The sequence below is a fragment of the Tyto alba genome, unplaced genomic scaffold (genome assembly GCF_018691265.1).
Source record: "Tyto alba isolate M040663 unplaced genomic scaffold, T.alba_DEE_v4.0 Super-Scaffold_42, whole genome shotgun sequence".
In the NCBI taxonomy this organism is placed as follows: domain Eukaryota; kingdom Metazoa; phylum Chordata; class Aves; order Strigiformes; family Tytonidae; genus Tyto; species Tyto alba.
Window position 1 is genome coordinate 38,102,713 of NW_024881318.1, and position 27,134 is coordinate 38,129,846.

Genomic DNA, 27,134 nt, shown 5'->3' on the forward strand with positions numbered 1-27,134 from the left:
TCCAAATAACTGGGCTTTTTTCCCCTTTTTTTTAGGATGCTCACAGGACATTCTATATAAGTATTTCCTTTAAGGGTACTAGAATGTTTAATTCAGCTAAGCAAAGTATTAATCTAGTTTTTATTATCACTATTTGATGCAAGTCCTCTGGTTTTGAAGAAAATGGTGCATCATGACTTAAAGTTTTGTGGTTTGGGGATTTTTTGGTCTTGCATTATTCATAATCTCTTTTTCTTTGCAAAGTTCAGCCTTTTGCATGTGGACCACTACAGTCTTACATCTGGGACTTTAAATGCCAACAGGTATATAATGTTATATAGAAATAAAAACCCAGAAAATACGGTTTTAAATCTGTGTATCATATTTTGAAATCTATGCATCATATCTACTATCAGGTATGACAGGCAACTACTAATAAGACAAGACAGAAATAACAGAAGTTTTAACATCATTCACTCTCCCCAAGTTTCCAAGGTGTGGTTCACCAGCAATACTCCATGACAAAGCTTTAAGTTTAGCCACCTCTGCTGCCTGATTTCTGTAGAGACAAGACAGATAACATTGAGGCACTACCAACTTTTTTTACTTTCTCGAGATCAGTGATAGTTCTGAAAAATCAGTATACCTAAAATAACCACAAAAGCCTTCTGTAAAATGTCAGGTCGAGTATCATCAAAATGAGCACTGCAAATTTGAGGAAATCACACCATAAAACATTTATCAAATCATTTTGTGGGGGAAAATTTTACTGTCTGGACTAGAATATATTTCTTTGCCAATGAGCAAAAATTCCTTTTGCAATATGTTCTATTTTTTTGTATTAGTTTTAGTGCTAGAAGGGCTCATTGCTCCTTAGCCTGTGCAGGTATCATTTCCCTTCTTAGATCCTCACCTACCTGGGATTTGAAGAATGTAAAAATGTTGAATTCCAAAGCCCAAATCCTAAAAGGCATCTACTTAGGGAGAACTAACAGTTTGTTTCTTTGTCCTCCACAGCTGTGCTTAATTCAAGACCAAGCAAGCGTACCATAGGCCTTTAAAGTGATGTCCATGGCAGAATTTGTGCCAAGCTCATCTAGCAACACTTTTGTATGTTGGTAGTGTCAAAGTGGCAGGCATCACTGTGAGAGTGACCTGCAAAGCAGTTTTGTCTGCAAAGATGAGTGGATCATGAAGCATGATTGTATTCATCACCAAAGTTTCCTTGGTCATCAACTAGAAATCTTTTTCCCCCCTTTCCTTTGTGTTCATGATATATCCCCAAGGGTCTTGTGTGATGGGTACTGAAAAACAGAATTCAGCAAACCCTGGGACAGTGCTTCAGTGAGTATAAGCTGGCATTGCTTTAAAGGGGGCTTGAGTGATGACTGATTAAAACCATTCAAGGATATTCCTAGATTGGCAGTTGTGATATAATTTCCTAATGTCTGTCAATGCCCTGAGAAAGCAACACCTTTTTTAGTGGGAGAATAAATCACCTCCCCTTTGATACACTAGCTCAGTTTGGATTCACTCTTGGCAGTACATTGAAAACTGTGGCAGTTACTGCATGATGGGGATTTATAATGTGAATCACAGCCCTGGCGGAGATGAGTTGAATCCATTAGCTAATTTTCCATTGTGCCATTTAATCTATAAGGGAAGAAATGACAACACCTTGTTTCTCCATTGCAATTCTTCCAGATTTTAAATATTATTTCAGAAAAAATGCAAAAAGGAAAAGTAAAGCAAAAATATTAAAGGCATTTCAACTTCAGATTTGTTAACAGCACCAATATTCAAATTCCATAGTTACCCTTCCAAGGTGATACTCAAAACCCCCAAACGTTCTAGCAATCCATAGTACAATAGAGTACATCAAACAGTATTCTGTACATAATAAATATATACACTCACACTCACACACGTACTTACACAAACTATTCAGAATTATGTATCCTTTCATGAGCACACAAATGTCCAAGAAGTATTTAAAATTATTTCCAGAGTGAGTAGCTACCACTTCAACTGAGAGGCTCCCAACCCACAGGCTTTATATGTACAACCCCATTAAGTGTTGAGTGTTGCAGATAATCCTGCGCATAAAAGAGGTGAAAAACTGATGTATCACAATTATGCTGATTTGTTTACACAACTATTTAGACACACACCCCTCTACTGTTGCCATAATTCATTATATTCCAAGAGATGTAAAAGATAATAATGAGTAATTTATTAATGTACCAAAGGTTAATGGGCTTTGTTGTATTTGCTTTTTTTTTTCATACAGAAATGAAGTCTCTTTTGTGTAAATTATTCCTAATTATTCTGTTATTTAGTTAAGAAATAAGATGGTTTATATCTTACCTTCATGTACATGTTAGTGAACTAAATCTACACCAGCCAATTAGTCAGAAAAGTTTCTATGAATAGCATGGTTATTCATTGTCCAAAACCACCACCACCTCAGGCATTTATTACTGTACTTATCTATACCTCTAACAGCACCATTTTCTTTGTGTTAACACTAAACCCCCCAAAACATTAACTTTAATTCTGCAAATTACATTTTCATTTTCAAAGCCCAAGATCAGTGTTCCCTTAAATTTACAAATCCTTTGCATTTGACAGCACAGCATTGTCATTCCAGGTGCTTTACTAAGGTAGTTTCTAAATTTAGCTTACACTAAAGATAACCTGAATGTTTATTGGAGAAATGTTACATGTGTGTTTCGATCAAATGCTGTCATATATTCCTCTGGAGGCCTGCTAGAACAGATACTGTAGCTCAGTGCAACTTTTTTAGAGGTGGTGTAGGGGTGGAAATAATTAAAATGTTACCTTTGCCAAGTAATTCCCAATGTATCCTCACTGGCACTGGGGTATAAATGCCTGCCGTTTTGATTCATGGTCCAGTCACATATTCTCAGCTGTCAATTGAAACCTAGCAGTCAGATATGGATCGAGCAGTTCTACAGTTTTTAGTATTTAAATGAATACATGCAAACTAGTACTGTACATGGCAAAAGCCTTATTTTCCTAAGAAGTAACTTTAAAAAATAAAACAAACAAACAAAGAAAAATAACTTATTCTGAGAAATAAATGCCTATAGATTTGCTTAAGATAATGTTACCTTAATATGTTCCTCTATTAATAAAGCATAAAGGAGTAACTAGTGTTTAGCACATAACAATTAGCCATTATTAGATTACAAATTGAGCTGGAATAAAAGGAAAAGTTAATATTCAATAGTGAGATACTTTAAGAAAGGAAATAAAAATGCTGTTTTCTCTAAGCAATGCTCTATACATGTGTATTAAGTAAAGGTCAAATATAATCAATATTTTGTAGCATGCATTTCGTGAAACATAGAAGACATGCAATTTATAGAAAATTTGCCCAAATTAAACAAACTCTATGTCCTTATCTTGCTACTTAAGAAGGGTAAAAGTATTTTGTAAATAAAATTTATTAATCTAGTGTTACTGAAAGTGGTATTACTTAGCAAGACGTGATAAAATAAGCTACTCTTTCTTTAGACTCAGAATAACAGCATTTAAAATACTTTATTGCATTCTAATATAATGAGGAATGTACTGAATGTTAGCTGAAGCAAATTCTTCCCAGATCCTCAAATCATCAGTTCTGCCTTCATGGTTCATTCGAGCAACCCTCCACAGCTCCGTTTATTTAACAGCTGCCCTATAGTGTTAGCAGATTTATTGAAAAGATATACTGCTTATTTTTAAGTTTAAGAAAGTGAACTTAGCTTGAGAAGAAAACATACATCTTAACCTCTGTATAGTTACGCTGTACATAAATCGTTGTACCATTATATATGATACAGCACTCTGACTTGAAGATAACATTTCTGAATTTAATTGCATTCAATGCAATTTAGTTTTCTCTTTCCATATTCACAGACTTAAGATAGTATAGGCTACAGCAAACAAACTACAATAAACTATTTTCACAGGATCCCAACTAATTGAAGTCTTTTCCTGAAAAATACAAATGCTGAGGACAAGACAATATTGCAAACCTGACCCTCTCTGGCTGTTATACTCATAAGCTTCCTGCTGTTAAGGTCTGAGAAATGGAAATGTTAGTCCCTGGTGTTTTCATAGGGATTGTTTCTTGTTTGTTATCTAAAGAACTCCAAGGGCCCTTCTAAAGGCCATTAAAAGCATGACTAAACCACATGAAATTAACCAGAAAAGGAAACATGCAGTCAAAAAGTTTGCTAGAGGTAACTGTGAATAATACATTAGGTATGTTTAAAGAAAGGGGTAAGTAAATATTTGATTTAGCCACTATACAAAACAGTATTGTAAACCTGATTTTAATATGGAAGACATAGTAAAATATGTCAGCTCAATTACTCAATGTACAGTAGATATATTTCTGCTATAATCCTTAAGAATGTCATCATCTTCATTACAGATGTATATTTTAAAGCTTTACAACAGCTATAAAAACTCACTTCCAGCTGAAACACAAGACTGAAAGGTTAAAACCCCCTTCTTTTCTTCTTTCATAAAATACAAAATCTATGAATATAAGCCCTTTGGTTGATTAGAATCATAAAAAATGCTAAAATCACAAAGTTAGTGCTGCCAAATTATTTTATGCACTTAGGTCTAGCTCAAAAATCTGGTGATCATTTAGCTTGCTATAGAACCTGATTGCATTTGCTGTTTCAGTAAAGCAGTAAGAGATTGATACATTACATTTCAGTAAATCAGCTTATGCACTAAATGATTATATTCTTCCCACAGTCACTATGCAAACTTTCCACATATAGGGTTAATGTGTGAAATGTATCATTAAGAAAGCTCCAAAATGAGCTTTTCAAACCTATTTCTAAAATGTTAGTAATGACATACTACATATTATATACAGTCATATATACCTCAATACATATACATCTAAATACTGTAATGGTAATAATAGCATATGCACATTTTATATATATGCCGTAGGCACATACATGCACACGTATATGAAGAGTCATGCTACACCAGACTTAGTGTAAATTATAGCGCTGTTCACTGCACCAACCCTGCCATATATGCAGTACTGACAACACCTTGAAGAACTGCAGGTCTGTATGACAGTGGGTTCTGTGATAAGCCCAGGACTGCATCAGTTGTGCTAAAAACCACCTTCATAATATTAAAAACTATTACTCCACACTGCTTATCAGGGTCATATATCTGCCATGTTTTCTTTAAAAACTAACCTGCCAGGAAAACATTTTTTTTTTCCTCCCTCACATAAAATTTCATCTCCCAAATCACTCCTGCTTGGAGATCCGGATGTCTAAGATTTAGAAATATACTTCTGAAAGTATGTAGAAATACCACTTTCAAAGTCTGCATCTGCATCCCTCACCTGTGTTGAGTGCTTTCTGAGTAAAAGGGCTGGAGAAGCTTAAAGAGCAATAGTGAGCCCTGGCTCCATTTGATGGAAGAAGACGTCTGTTCACAGCGGCAGCAGGAATGCTGCCTTTGGAGGGTGTCCAGACAGCCCAGTAGGGAAAGCCTGAGGGCATGGACCTGACAGAAGTACCAAGCTTTGGAAGGATGTAGGGCACTTTAGTACAGTATTTTGTGTGCTGTATGTTGTCTGGAGTCATGCTGAAAGCCTTCTGGCTAGTTATAGTGCTCAGAGTAACTTAAGTGACCTCTAAAATCATGCTGTTCCTGTAACTGTAAAATCAACACTGTAAAATCATCAACAGTGTTAGCTGGAGATGAGAAGGCACATTCTCTCTCACCCACAGTAAGCCACCTGAAAGAGTTTCACTGCAGGACATGTTGAAGGGAGCAGCAGCAAACTACTTGAAGGCTACTTGAGAAAACTTAAATTTCTCATCAGAGGGACTTAAGAAATAGTCCTCATGAGATGTTTAATAAGTGTTGAAAAACATTACTAACTTTCTCAAAAATATGCTATGAATGCAAAATAAATTACCTGATTTGGCATGTGACATGGTGAAAAGTCTTTCCTAGAACCGTGTTGGACAAGCCTGCTCTTCAGTCCCACAGTTTTGTCTTTTTCAGCAAGGCAAGCCACATGAACCCCACTGCAATAACACCTTCCTTCCATGAAACATTATCAATGATTTTTTAATTTATCTCTCACATACCCACACAGAAGAAGACCATGGGTCTGTATGCTGAACTGAAAAAGGATGCCCAGCCTTGCAGCAGATGGGGAAACCTCACAGGCAACCTGGCCATTTCCTGGCACATGGAGCTGCAGCAGTCTCTCATCCCTGTGATACGTCGTGAAGTAGCAGAGAGCACAAAGCCCACTGCAGGTGTTTCTCCAGGGAGGCAGTGAAACTCCCCCACCTGCCTCACCCGCATCATGGGAAGAGGCCGCAGGCCCAGGCAGACGCAGAGCAGTAGGCCAAGTGCTTCTCCTAACTCATCCACCTGCCTGGTAGTCATCCACCTCCTTGATCCTGTTTTACCCTCTGTAAAATGCCAGGAAAGTGATTTTGGTTTGCACTTTCCAGTTCTGTGCGATGTACAGATGTGAAGTTCTACCCAAGAGCTAGATTTCACTATAGCTGCCTTTTTAGTTTAAACTGGGCACCTTCTAGGCACAACCATTCTCTGAAGTTTTAGTATGCAAATCCTACATACATTACAAACCCACAGTCAACGGCTCAATATTTAATCATAGTCTGAATAATATTTACAGATTAATATTTAAGCAGGTTTTGTATTCTCGTATTTAAAGAGTGGTTGTTTAACATTAGTTTCAAGATTACATGATTGCTAATGAAAGCAGATACGTATTTTGGAAAGTGTAGTAGTAGACTGTGCTACAGCTTCTGTTAGTTGAGAAAAGCCCATAAAACTTAACATTTGCATATCATCATTGTTTTGACTTCCTTTAAATGCATTTCCTCTGCAGAAAGCATATGTGAAAGGTGACCTCTTATCCATTTACCCATTGGATACCTGGTGGTCATGTGACCCAGTTTTACGTCAAACTGTTATGATAAGGGACACAATAAGAACAGCCTAAGTGTTGATAACCTGTTTCCTGGCTTTACTGAGAAGTTCTGTTTAAGAGTCCACTTGCGTTCTTCTTTCAGCCTTCTGCTGAAAGCAAATGCAACATCCAACCAAAACATTTTGCAAACAGATACTCCGTGTTCAATGGACATTTAAGTTTACAATTTCCACGATGAATAGTATGAAGAGAACTCCACTCTGAACTGTGTGATTCAGTAACCAAAGGATGCATCTGGTAAGAACAACTTCCTACCAAAGAGGCAGGACAGTCTGGAATGTAGGAAATAAAAAGCTATCTACAATTTTCTGATTTTGCATTTTAGAGACCTGAGGTGTTTCTTATTACTACATACATGACAAATGTCTTACTCATAAAGGTCAAAGCTGTGTGAAAAGCATGCATACCACACACCACACCTGGAAAGTCCAAGCCCTAGTGAAAACCACGCCATATTAATCAGTGCAAAGACTGGAAGAGTTCACTAGCTCCTCAGTGACTGGGCCAACATCAGCTAGCACAATGTACTGTAACAGACAGAAAAGTTCTAGAAGCCACTGTCTTCACAGACCTCAGTAGCTATCCTATTTATTTACTTTTTCTAATTAAAAATACAATGACCCATATAAGACTCCAAGTTGCATTAAAATTAAATAAATGGCCAAGAAAGAAAACCTGACAGTTATGTCATTCATTCCAACAGAAATGTCATTATTTGTGAACCATTAATCTATATTTGCAATAAATACAAATGTCTGTCCATCCATCCATCCATCCAGCCAGCCAGCCAGCCATCCATCCATCCATCCATCCATCTTTTTATGTTATTTACACAGGTAAATTTCATGACTTTCTGGAAACATTCTAGCTTTATATCCAGAAACAACATCAACCTGTCTCTAAGCATATACCATTGCAAGAACATAATGAATTCCTGAAGTTGAGATCAATAACACAGGAAGGCTACAGAAGTGCCATCACATAACCATGAAAAGTCTGATTATTAAGATTTTGTTACTGAACTAAAGATCTCTCCATTAAAATTATTTAACCAAAAGAATGGAGACACAACTAGAATCTGCCAAGGGAATATGTCCGCTTGTAGAAGATTGAATGTGACTGAGTTTCCTCAATTTGTTGCTTTTTCCTGTAGTCTAAGCTTATAAACCCCAAATCTTTAGTAGATGAAAAACAGAGAAAAAAGGGGGGGGAAAGGTGCTCCAATATATTTGTAAAGGTTATCCAACCTTTGTTTTATGTTCAATTCATTTAAGATGTTTCTCAGCACAGCTGATGAGCATCAAGTACTAGTTTTGACTTCATAAAGTAATCCCACCAACCAACAACAGAAAAATTAAGAAAAACTCTCTCCCTCAGGTACTATTTCTTGTCACTTTCCTTGCCTCTTCCTGTGGTGCCTTCGCTGCAGTTACATTATCAATACTTAACAACTCTCAGAAGCTGATGCTGAATCAAGAAAAGCAGACCAAATGGTCATTAGCAATTCGTAATAGGCAGTTACAGTGGAGCTGACATGACAAGAAAATTGTAAGATGCATCTGACTCTTCAGATGCAACGGAAGAGATATGTTTTGTAACTTTTCATGCCACAGTATAGAAATACCTGGTATTTCAAGGCAGATAACAGGAAAACCCATCAGCAATTGCAGCAGAAAGTGGTCTGCATAGTTATAATTCCTTATTAAAACCATGTCTTCCCAACTATCAATGTAGCATGCTAAGTAATGCATGTAACAACATATTTTTCACAGTATCCAGATGAGTAAAAGCAAATAAACTGCTCTCACTGGTGCTATTACGCACTTTCAAAGCAGTATTCAGTGCTTCCCATCTAAATGTGAGTATTCCAGGTAGGCTGAGCTATAAATTGTTTACTGGAAGTTCTAGCAAACTATCACTTTGTCAAAAGACTCCATATAAGCATGTGTTGCAAAATACATGTGTAACTTTTAAATTTATTGCGGTTACTGTAATTTAAACAGTATACATAATGGTTCTTTTGCACAACAACAAGAAGTACTCAACAGTACATGCCAATATTCCTCACAGCCAGAGAGCATAAATCTTCATCAAGACTCCTCCAATGAAGTAAAAAATGTACCGGTGACAATATTTATTCTTGAGGGGTCAGTATGCATTACAGGGTCTGGTGAGTGTTTAAAAGACCTCTCTGGAACTAAAACCATTGGCTTTCTGATTTAGAATTTCTCTCAACTAATACAAAATGATTGATTGCCTTTATTGCATGTATCCCTCGATTTTTCTTTTCATTCGTAATGGGCTGCTTTAAACCAAATGCATTTAAAATCTGCTGCAAGATGAGTGGTCTCTTTTAAATTGTTGTAAAGTAATGAAAGGACATAGTAGATCAATCTAATTACTGCCTTACCAAAGGATAACCTTTGCTCTATTAAAAATGTTTAGACAATCTCAGTGCTCTACCTCACTTTCTGGGTAATAAACATATATGGCACTGTCATCTCAGACATGCCTTTAGGATTTAAGTGAGTGAAGGCAACTAATTCATTAGAAACTTATACATAAGCACTTATACATTTGTATTTATCCCTCTGAAAAAGCTTTGTTGTTAAAGTATTCTGCTCTTTCAGATGGTTTCAGCAGTACACACTATTCCCTAATTTTGTATATATTTATATGTGTATGCATCCACACATGCACCCTGCCCCCAAATACATTCAGGCAAGCATACACATATATCCACTGTGTAAGTTAGAAAGGAATAGAGAATTCACAACAAAGATGAAACCATTAAACAATTTTTTAAATTTACTATGCGGCTCACAGGTCACCAATCGATGCTCTTGAATTACTACAATGAGACTATGAAACAATAAACTTTAGAAGGGAGAACACTGGCTTCACAATGTGACACTGAATAATTTTTCTGTTTATGAAATGCATGTGAGACCTAATTTATTTTCCCCTTCCCTCTAAGCCATCTGGCCATACGTTTTACCATGAAAGGGAGTATAAGACACAGTGCATGTAAACACCAAAGTCTGTGATGACCCATGAGATCCCTCTCACTTTTATGACACTGCTGAAATCTCCAAATTTATTTCCATCTACACAAAGTTAAAAAATATATAGAAGATGCATGAAATAAGCAATATATGATTTACATGTCATAAACTCAGCCAAGATAAAATTAAGCGTTCTGCCACTACCTTCTGGCATGTGACAAGAAGTTTGTAACTCTTTCAATGACCTTGGAAGAAGATGGAGTGGGCTTAAGCAGCAGTAAATTTGCAATTAAAATTGTGTCTGAAAACATGTAGTGAAAAAGAAAAATTTTATTGCACATCCCCAAATTAAATGGATGTCAGAGATTTTTCAAACGATAATATGTAAAACTTCACAAGAAATCCAGAAATTACATGCACCGTGTTTAAAAAGACGTGTGTTTTAATATACAATAAACATATACTGTATATCTTTTAAAAAGAACCAACTTATAATAATTATAACACATTTCATAATGCAACAATCTTTGAGAGGTTAAAAAAAAAAAAGTAATACACCAGAAAATTTACTGGAAAATGAATGGTTGGCAAAACCACTAATTGTCATTTCGTATTTTCATAAAAGTGTACAGATGTTTCCAGTTAGGTCTCACTGGTTAAAAAAAAAGTTGGCAAGGCATCAACTATCTTGAATAAATGATTATCTTTATGATTTTCTCTGAACTCAGAATGTGGTGACCTTTAAAACAGACACAATGCCACCTTGCCCTGTGAGTGGGTAGAGATAGGGAGTTCCAGATGAAACACACTTAGCTATATCTCTGCAAACATAGAACAGGTAGGTCTCACTTGAAAATGAAACAGGCATTTGTACCAACTGTTGACAGGAACCCAAGCCTGAGAAAAAAATGCAGTACAATAAATACCAAGAACTATTTAACAGCCCTTTCCTTACTGCCACATTCATCTTTTTTCCTTATAACATTTTACATGCTGTTAATTTCAAAGTACTGTACTGTTAAGATCTAGGTACAACACAAACACATATCGTAAAATATGTTAAAGTTCTAAAGGGTCTGAATTTATTCCTGTTACTGGTAATGTGGCATTTCTGTATATGCATGGCCTTGCTACTGACTGTAGCTAATTTGTTTGTAAGCCATCATTACTCTCAGCTGTATATTTTCACAGTTTGGGTAAACACTTCATTTGCATTAAATTTAGAGCATTAATGAGATGTGAAATTTAAAATGCTACTTGAAACATAAATGATGTAAGAAACTAGAACAAAAATGTGGTTTTATCAAGTTTGAAATCATCAGACCAATTTAAACCTATTAAACTAGAAATGATGATGTGTTGCATTGAGAATTTGGTTTTATATCTTATCTTCTAGAACTAAAATAAAGAAATGTAGGCTTAAACATCTGGAGGGGAAAAAAATAGTTTGAAAACAAAAAGTTGGAATTTATGCTTTAGAAATCTTGCTTATTTTTTAAACTGCTCCTTACACACCTAATTCTCTTTCCTAAAATCCTATTAAAGATTACATGTATCAGCTCTTTAAAAATAAAACAATTGAAAGAAATATGATTAGAAGTTCCTTAAGATGGCACAAATCTAAGAAATAAAGCATATGCTAAATCAATGTTTCTTAAAGGGTTCAGTTTTGTTTTGGATAAACCTCATCTCCAGATGACAAGTACTGAAACTCTTAGGAACCCTGTCTAATCCAAGATAACAGTGGCAGCATGTAGGAAGGTAATATCGCAAAAGCTTCTCTATACCATTACACCTATGTGAAACTTGCCCACCTGTTGCTGGTGTAGGAAGGATGGGTCTCTTGGGCTTAGTCCCACATATCGATTGGCTTGGGATGTGCCTGAAGCTGTGTAGGCTGATTAAGGAAGAACAAAACAGATTGATAAAAATACCAACCTATCATAACTATTACCCTGTGCAGGTACAGTACAAATATGAGAGATCCAGAGTTATGATTTTGCAATATATAGGATGTGTCTGTGTTTTTTCTTTATTTGAACTTTGATAGAAAGCAAAAGAAAAATTGGACCAAATTTGAAAAAGCATGTGTAAATTCCTATAAACTTCAATGGAAGCTGCATGTGTAAATCATAATGATGTCTTGTTAAATACAAGTCCCTCCGATTAATTTATTTTTACTTTTTTTAAAGTGATTAAATAAGGCATGTATTTGAAGGAATCGCGAGTCTGATTTCTCATCTAAGGTACCAGTGAAATCACTGAGATTACAATGTTGAGAGAAAATATTAGTTCACACTTATCATTCTTACTGCTGTGAAGACCCATCATATAACTGTAAAAGAACAAAAATTGAAATCAAAAGTTCAGTTTACTTACGTGGCATGAAATGAATCTTTACAGGCCTTTGAAAAAAGGATGTAATCTGATTATTATTTTCATATAATTTTTCAGCTAATTTTTAGTGTGCAATATAATATAAAATATTCAACTCCCCTCTGCACCAGGAAACATTTTTCCCAGGGGGAAAATTTAAGGAAGTCTCTCACTCTCTGCTACACGTGATTAAAGAAATCCATTTTTGAGGAGAAAGACAACAGTAGGTGATGCTGGGATTAGTTCCAGAATATGGATCTTTCCCCTGTAGGTCACATTCCTGTCTGGTCTCTGTCAGTAATCCCTAGAAGTCATTACCCTCTCATGGCTTTTGGTGGCATTTATGAAATGAAATAGGTGGTCTTACTCCACTTCCCAGTGTGGAGATGTCCACACTGCAACATGCAGCATCACAACCTGGAAACTTGCTGGCAGACAAAGCAAAACTACGAAAACCAAACAGATGTATACAAGGATGCCAGTGAGGAGTTAGATGGGAGTACATACTGAATTGGCCTGTTAGTGTTTAAGTGACACAGCAAATACAACAGTAAACAGGCTTTACTGAAAAACTGTCATAAAAATTAATCAGTTATTAGAAGGAAATTATGGTGCAGGCCACAGGGTTCCCCAAATATTATCAAATCCTGCTGTTCTTTCTCATTCAAAACAATTCTGCTCTTGCACTTCAGAATGAAAAGCAGTGCTAATCATTTGTCATTTTATTCTCATCAGACTGAATAATAATGATAACTTGTTGTCCAAGCATACATTTATATATATGCTTGGTGTGTATATATATATATATATATATACACACACACACCCCCCCCAATCAATCAGGTATTATATATAAAAGTAAAACTATGCATTAAAATATATTTGGTCTTAATATTCCCATTAAGTAACATTAGCACTCTGTGTGGCACTTCTATTATGACTGATAATACAGTTTATATGTATTCACATATAATTTATATATCAGCAGGACATGATCCCTCATTTTTTGTTATTTTCTTCATCAAGAAGCTACGTTCTTTCAATTTTTTACTCTTACAATTACCAATCCAGATTCAAAAGGCTTTACTGAGCATGTAGACTACTGTACTGCTCTGAATATGTAGCATTTATACGCTATGTCATATGTAGAACTGGCAAATTCAAATAAAATTTGTACATAGGGATTTTTTTACAGTTATTTACGTGCTGTAGTGACAGACCTTGGAACTTTAGGCAAGAAGTTACTTGCACACTGCTGTAAAAGCATGAGGAGGTCTTAGTGAAAATGTCTAAGCCAAGATGTTCTAAGGTTCACGGGGAATCAGGTAACCAAGTTGCAATGAATTGCACAAGAAAATGGGTGCTGACGTCATTTAAAAATATAGTCCAAATTTTTCTCTTAGTAAAAGGACAATGAACAGATTAGGTATGCTTTCCTGTAACTATGAATAATATAGTGAGACTACCAGAAAATATCCCAAAACTCTTCTGACACTTTTTTTGTTCTTTTTGCCATTTGTATTATAAACTCTGACCTCATCTGAGACAGTTATTTATGCCAGGCATGATCATGTCGAACAGGAAGCAGAATGAAACAATGAATATTTGAAACTGTACATGAACTCAGTTTTCTCAGTTCTCTATTCTGGCAGTTTAGACCAACAGCTTCTTGTTTGCTGCTAAAACTAACTCTTCTTAAAAGGTACAAGAACTGTACCACAGATCACCAGAATGGATACAGATACCACCTTTTAACAAAACTTCTGCTATACTGAAAGAACAGCTAACATACTTTCAAAAACCTATCTATATTATTATTTGTTTATACATAAACAACAGTTTTTCCAAAAATTACTATTATCCTTTTAAAATAAAGGCATAGCCACTTTTCTTCCTTTGTATCTTGGTCACTCCTATGCATTTGAGTCTCATCTCTGCTTCATATTCTAATTAAAAGATTTGAAGTAGTATAACACCTAAGAAACAAACAGTTTATGGTCTCCACTAACAACAGACCAGAATTTAGGGAATGGATTCACAGTTCAAATACTAAACAGGCTTAAAGCAAGTCATTTTAATGTAATGGACCCTAAAGTGATTAATATTTTTAAAGACTGGTAAGTTTTCTTCCAAAGTATATGTTTGGAAGTGTCTCCTAAAAAGTCTCTTCATCACTCTGATAAATACTGTTAACACTCTCAAGCCCAAATAAAAGTTCAGAGACAACAGAAACGCAGAAAATAGTTAAAAAGCAACATTCTGCATCGCTGAGCATAAGATGAGTATTTGGAAGAGAAGAAATTACCCTATACATAGTAACACCTTTGCTCTTATTTCCAAAACTGCAATTCCATTGAAGATAATAGGATAAATAATATGGTCCTATATAATAGAAAGCTTAAAAATCATGGCTTGCTATTTAAAAAACAAAACAAAACAAAACAAAACAAAACAAAACAAAACAAAACAAAAAAAAAAAAAAAAAAAAAAAACAACTGTGGATCTACCATCCATTGCAGCAATGACATGGAATTAAAATTTTCTTTTGCGACATCAGTTGTTTTTGCTAAAAATGACACAACCTATATCAACACGCAATTGTCATAGCTCGGATTCAGTATGCATTGTAACATGGCTTGATTTCTGTAGGAAAGCTCATTTAGGACCAAATTATCCAATCTCTGTTTGGAATTGTGTCTGTGGGTCATTGTAAAACCTTGCTGCCTGGGTGTGTTTCTCAATGTCTTAACAATGTCCACCTTAGATGAACAACTTAGGTGAACTTTTTTCTCGAACAGTGGTCAAATATGCAGGCTTTTCCCTTTCATTTTGGTTGTCATGTCACAAACTTTGGTTCATGTAACATGATTCATTGGTTGAAATTTGGGGAGGAAAAGCTTTGCAGTCAGATCACATTTGCTCTCCATGTAAAATGATGAGCAACTACTTGGTCAAATAGTAGGAAAAGGCACCTTTTTCTGGCCTCAATTTGAAATCATATAGAATCTTCGATGGATATTTTTTGTTTCCTAAAGAAATACTTACTGGTTGCTGTAGGTGAAGATGCCTCACCTTCAGTGGATGTAGTGATGGGTTTAGTATCTGTCATGGTCAGGGTCACAGGTCGCACCGCACTGTGATGGGGAGAGGGTGCCAAAACTGGAGTAAAATGGCCAGGCACTTTCCCTACTACTTGACCACTGCTGTTAGGCTACAAAACAAAACCAAAAGAATGACTTGTGAAACATACACATTGAGTTTAAGGAACCTATCCACCTATTTTAGGGTTTTCCAGATTGCCTATCACTGTAGTACCTGCATGCTGGAATGTGCCGTTCTAGCAAAACTATGAATTTCTGTGTGGTATTTTCAGCAGGCTGATCCCTCCTCAGATAGGTAGCACATGCTTAAGTTGCAGTACTCTGTGGTAAGCTTGCTTTCGTTCTGGATGCAGTATGCATCAGATATTGTTTCAAAATATATTTGCTGTTCACGCAGTGGCTGTGAACCACAGTAAATCCCACAATAGCAGGATTAAACTGACCAGGCATAGGCCCTAATGTACAAAGTATTAAGAGCAAATGAATCATGCAAAACCTCTGTTTTCATATGCCATACCACTCTGGCTTGGAGCATAATCAAGACTTGACCACAGTTGTCCACAGAGATTACACATACTGGAAGGCTAACTAATAATTCACATGTTTGGGAGGGGGGGAGAGGGTTAGGGTACGATGCACTATAATGTGTGCATCATAACATCTGGCCAAAAGCCACCTACCAAAAACACAGAAGTGTTGAATACCATGAACTTGGCAAGTCAAGAGCATAATAAACACACTTCTTTCACAGATATGAGAGGCAGTCTGCATATGCCTTCATGGTACAGGTCATCAAAGTAACATGCTACTTTCTGCATATAAGCATATCTGAATTTCACAATGTTCACCGGCAAATGTACATGTTTATCTGATACTTAAACATGCCATAGACATGCTGAATGACTGTAAATACTCCAATGTAAATACTTGCAGTATGAATTAGTTGAAAAAAATATTTTTTTCAACAGTGGCTGATAACTTTTGTCTTAAAATGGTAGTGCATTTTGTGAATCATAGATATTTTAAAATACAGCCATATAAAGTAAAAAATACTGGGAATCTTATTATCAGATGGATCTTGTAAAATTTGAGAGAACTTGTAGTAAAGAGACTGGTAAAGCGCCAGATTCAACTGATACAAGGAAAGGTTAAAAGAGGTAAGCATGACTATGGTAATGAAATAATAACTGAGCTGAGACATTTACTGAAAGTATGTGTAGAGTATAAACACACAGAAGAACAAGGAATTATTTGGAAAGTACAGGAAGTATAAACTCTGGGTAATGAAATGGAGAAGGAGGAAATTTAAAATTAATAGTAGGAGAAATTTCCTGGCAGTATGATCTACTTGACTTTGCAAATATACCCAAGGGAGATTCTTGTTCTTTAGGACATCTAAAACTAAGCTAGAAGAGAACACTAGAAATTTAAGTGTGGAGATCAATCTTGCATTCACAGGAACATTTGTCAGTTAGCAAACTATTTCCCTCTCTAAAATCACAAGCCTTACAATGAACAATAACAGTGAAAATGTACACTAATGACCAGTGGCCAAAAAACTACCCCTCTAAATGAAAAAAAAGTCACCACCTAAACATAACTGTACGTTTGGGGGATGTTGGAGCAGGGTTGGGGACAGAAGAGCCAAGATCTTGCAAATATAGAAATTGGGTCCTATTTACCACTTTTTCATTCATGTTCCTAGCTGCATAAGCTGAGAAGTTACTACTAAGATTTTAGTAACAGGAGTTCCAGCTGTCATGGTAGCTTCAAAATAAGAAAGCAGCATGGATTCAAAGGAATGACAATACTTTCACAAATAACACAATTTCCCCAAATAACTGACATGTTACATTTTTATTCAGTAGGTGTTTAACAGTTAGAAAGATCACCCTTATTATTTGTACTTTTAATAAAAATTAGATGATGTAGAATATATACAAGATAATTTCTAGAGAATAATGTGGCCTAAAAGTTTACTGAGTATCTGTTTGCATGCTTACATGACCAATGGGAAATTCATTCAGTAATTACAGAGGTCTTTCCTCAAGAATACAAAATTACATCTTTATATTACAGCAGTCGTATATTAAGTATAGGTCAATAAATCCACTTTCTTTGAGATCTATCTTAGCAGTGGTTTAGGGAATTTCATTTTGTAGGCTATATTTTAAAGGCCTGTCATCATCTAAAACCAGGTTTCTTGGTGACCAGAAATCTGACTTCACCTGCCTTAGAACTAAATGAAAATTTTAAGTAACATAAATTCAGAAAATCTCTAAGAGTCACCTAAAATAAATTCCCCATAAGAATGACCCAAGATACTCCAAAACAGAGGCAAGTATCCTCACTTGCTGATTGCGAGCTGTACAGAGTTCAACTTGAGACATCTCTATGTTACATAATAAAACAGGCTCTGTTGTAGGTAAGGGAGCCGTGACACAGTTTGAGGCATTTGTGGGGAAAACTGTCAGAAATGTATGTGGGCTTTATGATAAACTTTCCTCTAAAACACTGGAATTCTTTGTCAGTAAGACCTGCTTGCTATGCTGGACTGGATTTTCCGTATGTTTCTGGGGAGTCTGTGGCAGAGGCAAGCCTCGTCTCCTGCCCTGGCAACCCTGCTGTCCACGCGTCCTGCTGGAGGGACCTTCTGCTCTCATTTGTGTCTGGTAGCTCCTATGCAGAGTCACTGACCCGTGACCACAGGCCTACCTCAGAAGCCTTAGCTCATGTGGTGTGCTAACATACCACAAAAACAACCGAGAATCCCTTACCAAAACGAGCAACTTTTATTAAAAACTAAGAAAGAAGATTCTGGGAAGTTTATGGATTGAAATAGCCAGTGTCATCAGCTTCCAAAAGCAGCTCTGTCTCCAAAGCCAGACTCAAATTAATTAGAAGGACACAGCTGGAGACCAGGACGATTTACAGCAATGTATCACCCTCTACCATTCCCTAGTGATCCCGGTCAACAGGAATGCAATGGCTCACATGGACTCCAGCTTAGTCTTTGTGCATATGGTCCAAATGAGCAAATCCTTTCCTTGCTAAGTTGTAAAACAAAGAATACACTTATACCCCATTCTCATGTAAATCACGTTTTTCCCTGTGCGATACATAACAGCAGTGCAGTACATCATCCCACGTCATATCCACTTCATCCAAATTGAGGGTGAAATCCTGTCCTTGTTGAAATCCATGAGAAATTTGCTAGAGATTTTAGTAGATGTGGCTTGTGACCCCCCCACACCAAGTGTCTACATTTCTAGTTCTTTTTTTTAATGTCTTTTTAAACGGTAGGCATTGTACTGTATCTGTCCTACATGTAAAACTGAGTACAAACACAATACAAAGAAACTGAAGTCTGATACCTCTAGACAGAAAAATAAAACATCTGAAGTGAGAAAGGGGAAAACTTGTTACTTTAGTAAGTTTAATTTTTATGGTTCCAACATTTTGGACTATGACTGCACATTAGATTTCAAATGCAATTATAACCTAATTACCTGCCTCTTAACAATTTTATTGCATACTGTCACTTTTCCTCAAGATCTTCTGACTGCACTTTATGATTTATTCTGCCTTTATTTTTGTAATCTCCAACATCTATTCTTTTATTTTTTTTGAGTACTTTACCTCTGTTTTCACATTTGTAACAAAAATTTTGCAGTAATGTCAAATACTGTATATTGCAGTAACTGTTCAAATGTTATTGCATGTAAAACAAGATAACACAAAATGGGCTAAGTACAAACAAGATAGAGCTTGGTGTAGCATGTCTAAGACCCTTAACTTCTTCCCCCATATTAAAAGTTTCCTGTATTTAAATTTTGAACTAAACTCATTTGTAGGTAAGCGCATACCAACTGGGATTTTACATATGTATCTCTTCTTCAACAATCCCATCTGTCTTTCAGATGTGAATTAAGGTCCTCCCTTTGGCACAGGTTGTCATGCGAAATGGTACACATGAAATTTTCTTAAAACATCAGTGCTTTTCCTAGGTGTGCTACATTTGAAAACAGAGTTTACAAAAAGAGGTCTCACACTCTCCCAAATTCTGTTACATGAATGTCACTAATAAGAAACCTTCCTGAAATGTCCATGCTTGTATTTCTCACATGCAGTGAACAGTTAAGTAGTTAAAAAAACTGATATTTAAGTTATCATAATTATTTTGCAGTTTAAGAGCATAAAGTAGTCCTACATGAATAGATGAAGGATGTGTCTTATAGAATTATTGCGTAGGCCTGTCTTCAGACTGACACTGATATTGCTGCATTGGTTTATACTCAATGCACACTTCTATGGTTATCTTTGCAAACACAGAACTAGAGGCATTTGAAATAAAGGTCTAGATTCTGGAACTTGGTAGCAGTACAAGCTCATTAACACTGTCTCTCTCAGATGTCTCAAGTCCTCTGTCCTGATTTAAGATTTCAGTGTCAAGAGGGAAACACTCTGATCAGAAATAGCCCTCTGAAGTTGTCAGTTCACAATCGTATTAAAAACTTGCTGCTAGAAATAGCTTCTGTGACCTGTTCTCCTTTTAAATTTTGCAGCTATGTCAGAAGATATTTTAGCATGGAAACTACGTATCTATTTGGACAATATCTGCTTGAATTGCAAGTGCAAATATTTATATTGCATCATTTAATACAAATTCATTTTGTCCTTATTTAAAACAAGTTCTAGGTTCTAGTTCTAGTTTTCCCAGAAAAGAGTCTTACAGAAAAATTCATTACAGGTGAAAAATCAACTGTTACCATCAACTAGGGCATAAATATGTCTGTGTGATGGTTTCACAGAGACATGATGCCTGAGGCATAAACCTCAAGCAAATTGCATGGAGGCAGCTGTGTGAGATAAACAAGCTGTGCATTTCAAAATGGGAGAAGGAAAGAAGCAAACACAATGAAGTTCTGGCAAAATTGGACCCATTTTATACAGGTATACATTTTTCTGCTGCTCGATTGGAGGCTAATTTGATTTTCAGATCTGTGTTACATTTTCCAGCTTTTTAATTCATACCATGTTGAATTGCCACAGATCAATCCATTCATGTGCCCAAAGCCACAGATGAGTTGTATTCACTGTCACAGCTGTAACATAACTGACTCGTGTTGTCAGACTGTTAATATCTGATTGCGTGCACTACACACATTTTCAATTAATCCTTAGATCTGAAGTCTGAACAGAAACTTGTAACGGTTATGAATATGGACTTTCTTTAAATCAGGATTCACTATACTTGTTTTCCCTGCTGGGATTTTACTAACATATTTATAATCAGTAATTAACCAAACTCCTCCCAGACTTTTGTTCACGTATTTGCCCAAATTTCAGCACATTTACACCTTAGATCTTCAGTTACATTTTAGGACAGTGTTTTGTCACATAGCTCACTACTTCTACTGTTAAAAAAAATCTTTCTGATGCCAAAGTGAAATGGCAACACTAACATCTACAGACAAGATACCTAACCATAACAGAAATCTGACATACATATTAAACAATTCACATAAACCATGAAGCTGCTTATGTGATAATATATATATTATGCTTAAATTTGCATAGCATCCTTTTTTACAAAATAATTGCAATTATAATTCCAAATTCCAAATAAAATAATTCTAATTTTCCTTGGAATCTTAAATACAACACATCTTCAAAGAAATAATCAAAAAAGGCCAGAAATCATCTTAAACCTGTGCATTTCCCAGGTAGAGCTACATATGATCCTGTGTTAAGTGTTTCAGAAAGAAGTTTCAGGGCTTAATAAAAATTACGTTTTTCCAGTTAACCACTATACTTGGAGAACAATATATTTGCATCTCAAAACACAGGTTTTTCAATAGAAATGCTATGTTTCCCAAGAAGGTTACCCTATTAGCCAGGTGATCAACCAATGAGTGAAGTTTAGGCAAACTGGATTCAGTGTCTTTGGAAATACTCTGTCATCCATTTTTTCTCAACAGCTCCTTGTAATGGCAAAGTTCAGACACTATGGTGAAGAGTATCACTGCAAAACCCTATGGCACCATAGTTTTGAGAACACTGATTGAAAAAATTTTCTTGATGAAGCTGTAAGAGATTCAGTTCTTCAAATTTTGGTTCCCTGCTCACATACCAAATACTTTGTTTTACCAGTTGTCTGCTATCAATGTCTATGAACCTGGACATCATAGCTGGTAAATTCTGCCTTTGAGTCCATGCCACTGTTCTCTGTGATATCCACAAAGGGTGATGGATGTTTCAGAGAATCTACAAGTAAAAGAAAATGGAAGAAGTATCTTCCAGTTTCCTTAGTCCCTTTGTTTTTTCAGTTACACGATCCAAGTCCAACCTTTTACCTCAGCAGAGCTTTTGCCTAGAGTACCCTAGTGCTACATCACCTGTAAACATCCAGTGGCCATCTTAGTCTCTCACTGGAGACAGCTCAATGGTATAGGGAGCAGTTTCATCAAATGCGTGGAAGACACATCCTCAAGTTATTACCTGAGTAATATAACAGAGTGCCTTTGAGATTCTGCTAAACATAAGGGAATGTTGTTACTAGAGCACTGCCAGTGAGACTGTAGAAGGTACCGCAAGGCAGTTCCTCCTCACATTGAACCTGGTGGGTTCCGTAAAGCATTCGTTTAACAAGAAGGGTAGACAGATTTCCATTCTGCTACTGGACACTCTGGTAGCAACAGAAATGTACTTTGCCTTCTTATAATGCACCTTACCACTTTACCATCCATAAGGATGATTCTCACTAGTTTCCATACCCTTGGAACCTGAGTAACTCATTGCTACAGCACATTTTACACAGACCTCACTGGGAGATGCCACACAGAAGCTTCAGACGGTATGACATGTATCTACCTGTCTGCTTGAGGAATTAGCCTTACAAAAAACATGTTGTTGCCAGTTCTTAGCTGACAACACCACTTCTGTACTACTTTCTGAGAGAAATCAAGGTGTAGACTTTGATCTGTAAAGCTCTGAGTTTCATCCATTTGAGAAAGCATTTCCCCCTTGCTGTAACGCTGCTGAAACTGAGAGCAACTGCAGAGCTTCAGCAACCCATGTTCAGACACAGGTATCACAAGACTTTCTAGGTGAAGAGTCCTCCATCCTGAATCGCAATTTTACCTGTGAGCTCACAAAATCTAAATTATTTGTCAACAGGTGGAACACAAGGAAACACCCAGCTTTCCTTGTATATTTGCCTTAACAGGGTAAGTCCATGTTACACAAGTATAGGACAGGAAAACTCTGTAGATAAATGTTCATAAGATATCTTTGGGTTAAATGGTATTTCACATACTCTGGAGACCTATAACTTTGCATTTAATAAACTAAAAATGAGCAAACTAAATACAAAGTCATCATTTACAAATGCAATTAAATCTTTAAATGCCTTGTCAGTAGATACAGTTAAGCAAGTACTCTGTCTCTCTGCACCCTAATTACAATTAAAAGCATCATATTGCCATATTTAATATTGAATAATTTCTTAAAAATTACATGGAAAGACTTGCTCAAGAATCCAAAAACTACTAAATGTCAACAAATAAAGACGCTAGCTATACCAAAGAAACCACATGCACACATATCACTTGTGTTGGCTTATTCCATTAGTATTCTCTCAGGAACCAAAAGGAAATCCTTTGGCCAGCTCAAACAGAGCCTCGCCTCACAAGATTCCCTCCTCATTGCTAAATTATTGCAGTTACTGTATTGAAGAATGACAAAAGATCTGCCTGGCATTCCTGAAGAGTGGGTCTATCTTTCATTGAACAAAAGACTGAATACCCAAATCAATTATGAGAGGAAAATAAGTGGCCTCACCAACTTCCAGCAGCAGCTCTTATAAGCAGTTCAGATATTTCTGTTGTCAGAGAAAGATAAAGCCCACATTGCAACAAAGTACATTTTAACATCCCCAGTGATTTTAGTCAGTATGTGGACAGCAGTTCACTTGGACTGTAGTATGCCAGAAGTGTAAGCCATTTATTGTAAGAGTTTTACTATGCCACTGAAAACTGCATATTTCATAAAAAGTACTATGAAATTTGATTTAAGGTTACCTGTAAACTGTGCCCTTTATAATTCAAGCTTAAGCAGCTTGCAAGATTGTCTACTTCTGTTCACTTGGCTCATTCAGAAAAAAAATTCTCACTGATGTTAGAATGTTCTTCGTCGGGACTCACCTTGTTTGCTTTACTATCATTTCCTTCATCACACTTGCTGACCTTTCTCTGATTCACCACACCTTAATCAGGAAATCATTCTATTTAAGTTGACAGGGCATTAAGTTTGGAGGTTTTGATTTTGACTTCAGCCACACAAGTGGTGTTGGGCTTCATGATCTGTTCAGGCTCATTGGAAGTATGATTCTGATACTGTATATTTACTCATAGACTCTCAAGTATCAATGTATTTGAAGTGTGTGTGGATTTGTGTGTGCGCACATGTGTACATATGCACTGAGGAGGTAATATTTTCCATGATTAAAACATTCACCCATCTGGAATCATTCAGAAAGGAAATACATGTTCAAAATTCATGCTAGCTTTGAAAACCTCAATACACTGTAGATGAATAAACACTGTACATGGATTAGACACATACCGGGCGACTAGTTTTTGCTGAAACTTACAGTGAGTAACCAGCATCACTTTAACTGCGGACAGACGAGCACCCCATCATAATATGGATACATACTCAAACACACAATCTCATCCAGTAACATGTGTGCCTAGATAAGAAGAAAAGCATTGAAATAATAAAAAGGGCTCAGCAGAATTACTAATTTAGTGGAAAGTACAGCAGTCCTCAAAACCTTGGGAAGTTTTCAGACTACTACTTGGAAGTAAGTCCAGCTCTACATCTAATCAGGTCCATTTCTGTTCAGTACATTTGTTTATTTATTCTCCAGATAGAACAAGGGATAAAAAGCAGATATGCATGAAACTGACAGCCACAGCTCTCTTTTGTTTAGGATCATCCATTGTTGAATCATTTTTCACTGCAGCCAAAGGGTCTGTTTGAATTTCCTGACTGTTCATCACACATAATTTGAAGTATTTAACATTATGTCAAGAAAATCACCCACTGCTTCCCACCGTGGAAACCTATGGGAGCTCTATATCTTTAAACTAATTTTACTTAAAGTATTCCATTGAATAGCGTGACTGTCTCACTCTAATCAGTGCAGCAGTAATGTAATTAATCTCAAAATTGCTGTGGGGAGTACAAGGCATCTCAGTTACTTGTCGTAACAATCTTAATTAGTGTATTACTGAAAGATGTTGGGGAGGAACAGTTCATTTTAGGTAAATGCTGTCAGGGTATCCATCCTTTCTATTTCTAAAGCTGAAATTAAAACTATCATCATAGTTCTGCTTTTGAAATCCAAATGAGTATGTTTTGAGGTGGGAAAGTGTAATTAAATTTGATGTGGTATTCCTACTGATGCAGTTTTGCATTTTATAATAATTAAATTTGTTTGAATAAAAATTCATGTTTTATTTAGAAAAGAAAAACTGGTTTGGCTCAAAGCATGCCATTGTATCAGAACAATTCCCTTTTGTCACTGAAACTTCACAGACAGCTGCTTCTTCTTTTACTAAGCAAAAAATTATTCTTGCTGTTTTACTTTTTGTACAGCCATCCTTTAACTGTTCTACTTAGAGATATTTTGACTGGGCATGTAACTGCTCTAATGTACAGCATATCTCAGAGATGAACTTTAAAGAACTACATTTAAAAGAGATTTCACTAATAATAGTGATCAATGATAATAAAATGCAGAGAATAGCTGATGCATATGCCTGGAATCCCATACTTGTTATTGTTTAACCCCATCCCCTCTTCTCAGGAACTAAATCAAACATCAAATGATATGAAAAACATTATCCTAATATAAAGGTTATGAAAGGTGATGAAAGTAGTAAATAGAGGCCAGTTTGGCCTGTTATTCCCTATGACATCACAACACAAGAATAGGAAATGTTTTCAGTTTGCTATTACTCTGAAAAAAAAAAAAAAAAAAGCAGAGTAAATTTTTATCTTTTAAGGTCTGGAGATTAATCCTTCAACTGCAGATAAGGAAAGAGAGTAAGGGTAAGAGTTGAAAGCACTTGTTGGGCAGAGTTGAAAGTAATTCTCCTGCTCCATGAACATATTCCCCAATGTTAAAAATACATGACAGCACATTTGTCAACTGTCTGACAGAAAGTCAGATACTTCATTTAGATGTTGTTTTTTTTCAGCAATGATCCAAAGCAGAACACTGAACAATCCAGAGAGATTATCACCTAATCTGCTCTTTTAATACATATAAGAAATCAAAATGTAAGTAAAACAAGCACTCAATAATTAAAGAAATGCATAACAGTAAGGGCCTGATTTTAATTTGCATAATTTTTCCCTTAATAGTGTCTAATTAAGACATCAGTTTTAAAAAAAAAATCCAACTGAACTCTAAGATTTTCCACACTGAATTAATGTTAAGGACTTTTAATGGATGTCTTAATTAGACTTTGTTATTCATGGAAATTTTACACAAATTAAAATCGGGTCCTGCATGCAACATTCCCATCTGAGTCTCAGCAAAAATGCTATATGGGACTGGAAGACTTTTAATCCATGCACAGATAGCAATTTGTATTCTAAACCTGACATATTCCATTTCCACTTTTTGGTTTAATCTACATTAATATTGTAACCAGCAAAAATCACATAGTTAGGATTTCTCCCTTTGAAGTAAATTTTGATTTTATGGACCCACTTTTTTGGGGTTTTTTTTTTTTGAATATGTAGAGAGTCATGCAGCTGGACCAGAGCATTAGTCCATGGGGACAATAGCCACAATGACCTTTTGAACAGCCCAGAGGGGCCATATCTGTTATTCAACACAGAAAGTTTGATTCAGTCTCAAGTTCTATTGCTGTGGTGCCTGAAACACATGCTGAAAGGCCTGTCATTATTGGTGAAAAACAAAACAAAACAAAGCCCAGAACAAAATGCTGTCACAGCAACCCCTTCATCTCTGATAAGACAGTCCTTCCAAAGGAACCTAACTCTTAGGAGCAGGAAAACCTGACCGTTTTCAGTTCCCAAGTCTCTTCCAGAAAACATGCCAAAGTACAAGCTACAGGGCTTCACAGAAGCCTTTCAGACAAGGCATCAAAAATAAATAACAGCCTGAGCAGCAAAGATTGCATTACACTAACACTGGAAATATTCCAAGTATTGACAGACCAAGTCTCAACTGCAGTTTATCCTATAGTGCAGATCACATGCTAACTCTATGTGCTGATGCCATCACGGAAAGCAGTTTTGCGCACAGCTTTTCACAGATTACTTTGTTAATGAAAACCATGTTATTTTCCTATATCAGACATGTCTGAATCAGTGTAGCAGCCAGGAACTCATCTGTTACTGCATGTTCACCACAAAAGGAAGAAAAAACAATTTTGTGGGTCGGTGCTGTGCTCACTGCAGTAACGTCTTTGCATCTGTGCAAAGAAATGTCAGGTGCCTATGAAACAGGGCAAGCATTACCTTGCCAGAGGTTATCTTCATTGTCAGTCTACAAACATACCTGTATGTCTGTGCATATGCACATGTGTGTGTGTATGT

At 36.2% G+C, this 27,134-nt stretch overlaps 1 protein-coding gene across 12 annotated transcripts in view; it reads right to left on the reverse strand.

The window, feature by feature from the left end:
• Positions 1-27,134, reverse strand: part of NFIB (nuclear factor I B) — a 277,174-nt gene that overhangs the window by 11,333 nt on the left and 238,707 nt on the right. For 5 of the 12 annotated variants that reach the window (XM_042804613.1, XM_033004189.2, XM_033004188.2 and 2 more), the window contains 3 exons: positions 15,439-15,604; positions 11,832-11,914; positions 2,821-2,909 (listed from right to left, as the gene is read on the reverse strand). The exons of 1 other annotated variant lie outside the window; for it this stretch is intronic. In XM_042804613.1, the coding sequence (XP_042660547.1) occupies positions 2,821-2,909; positions 11,832-11,914; positions 15,439-15,604 (338 nt within the window). The remainder of the gene's footprint in view (positions 1-2,820; positions 2,910-11,831; positions 11,915-15,438; positions 15,605-27,134) is intronic. 6 more of the 12 variants (XM_042804615.1, XM_033004190.2, XM_042804618.1 and 3 more) reach the window with 4 other exon arrangements.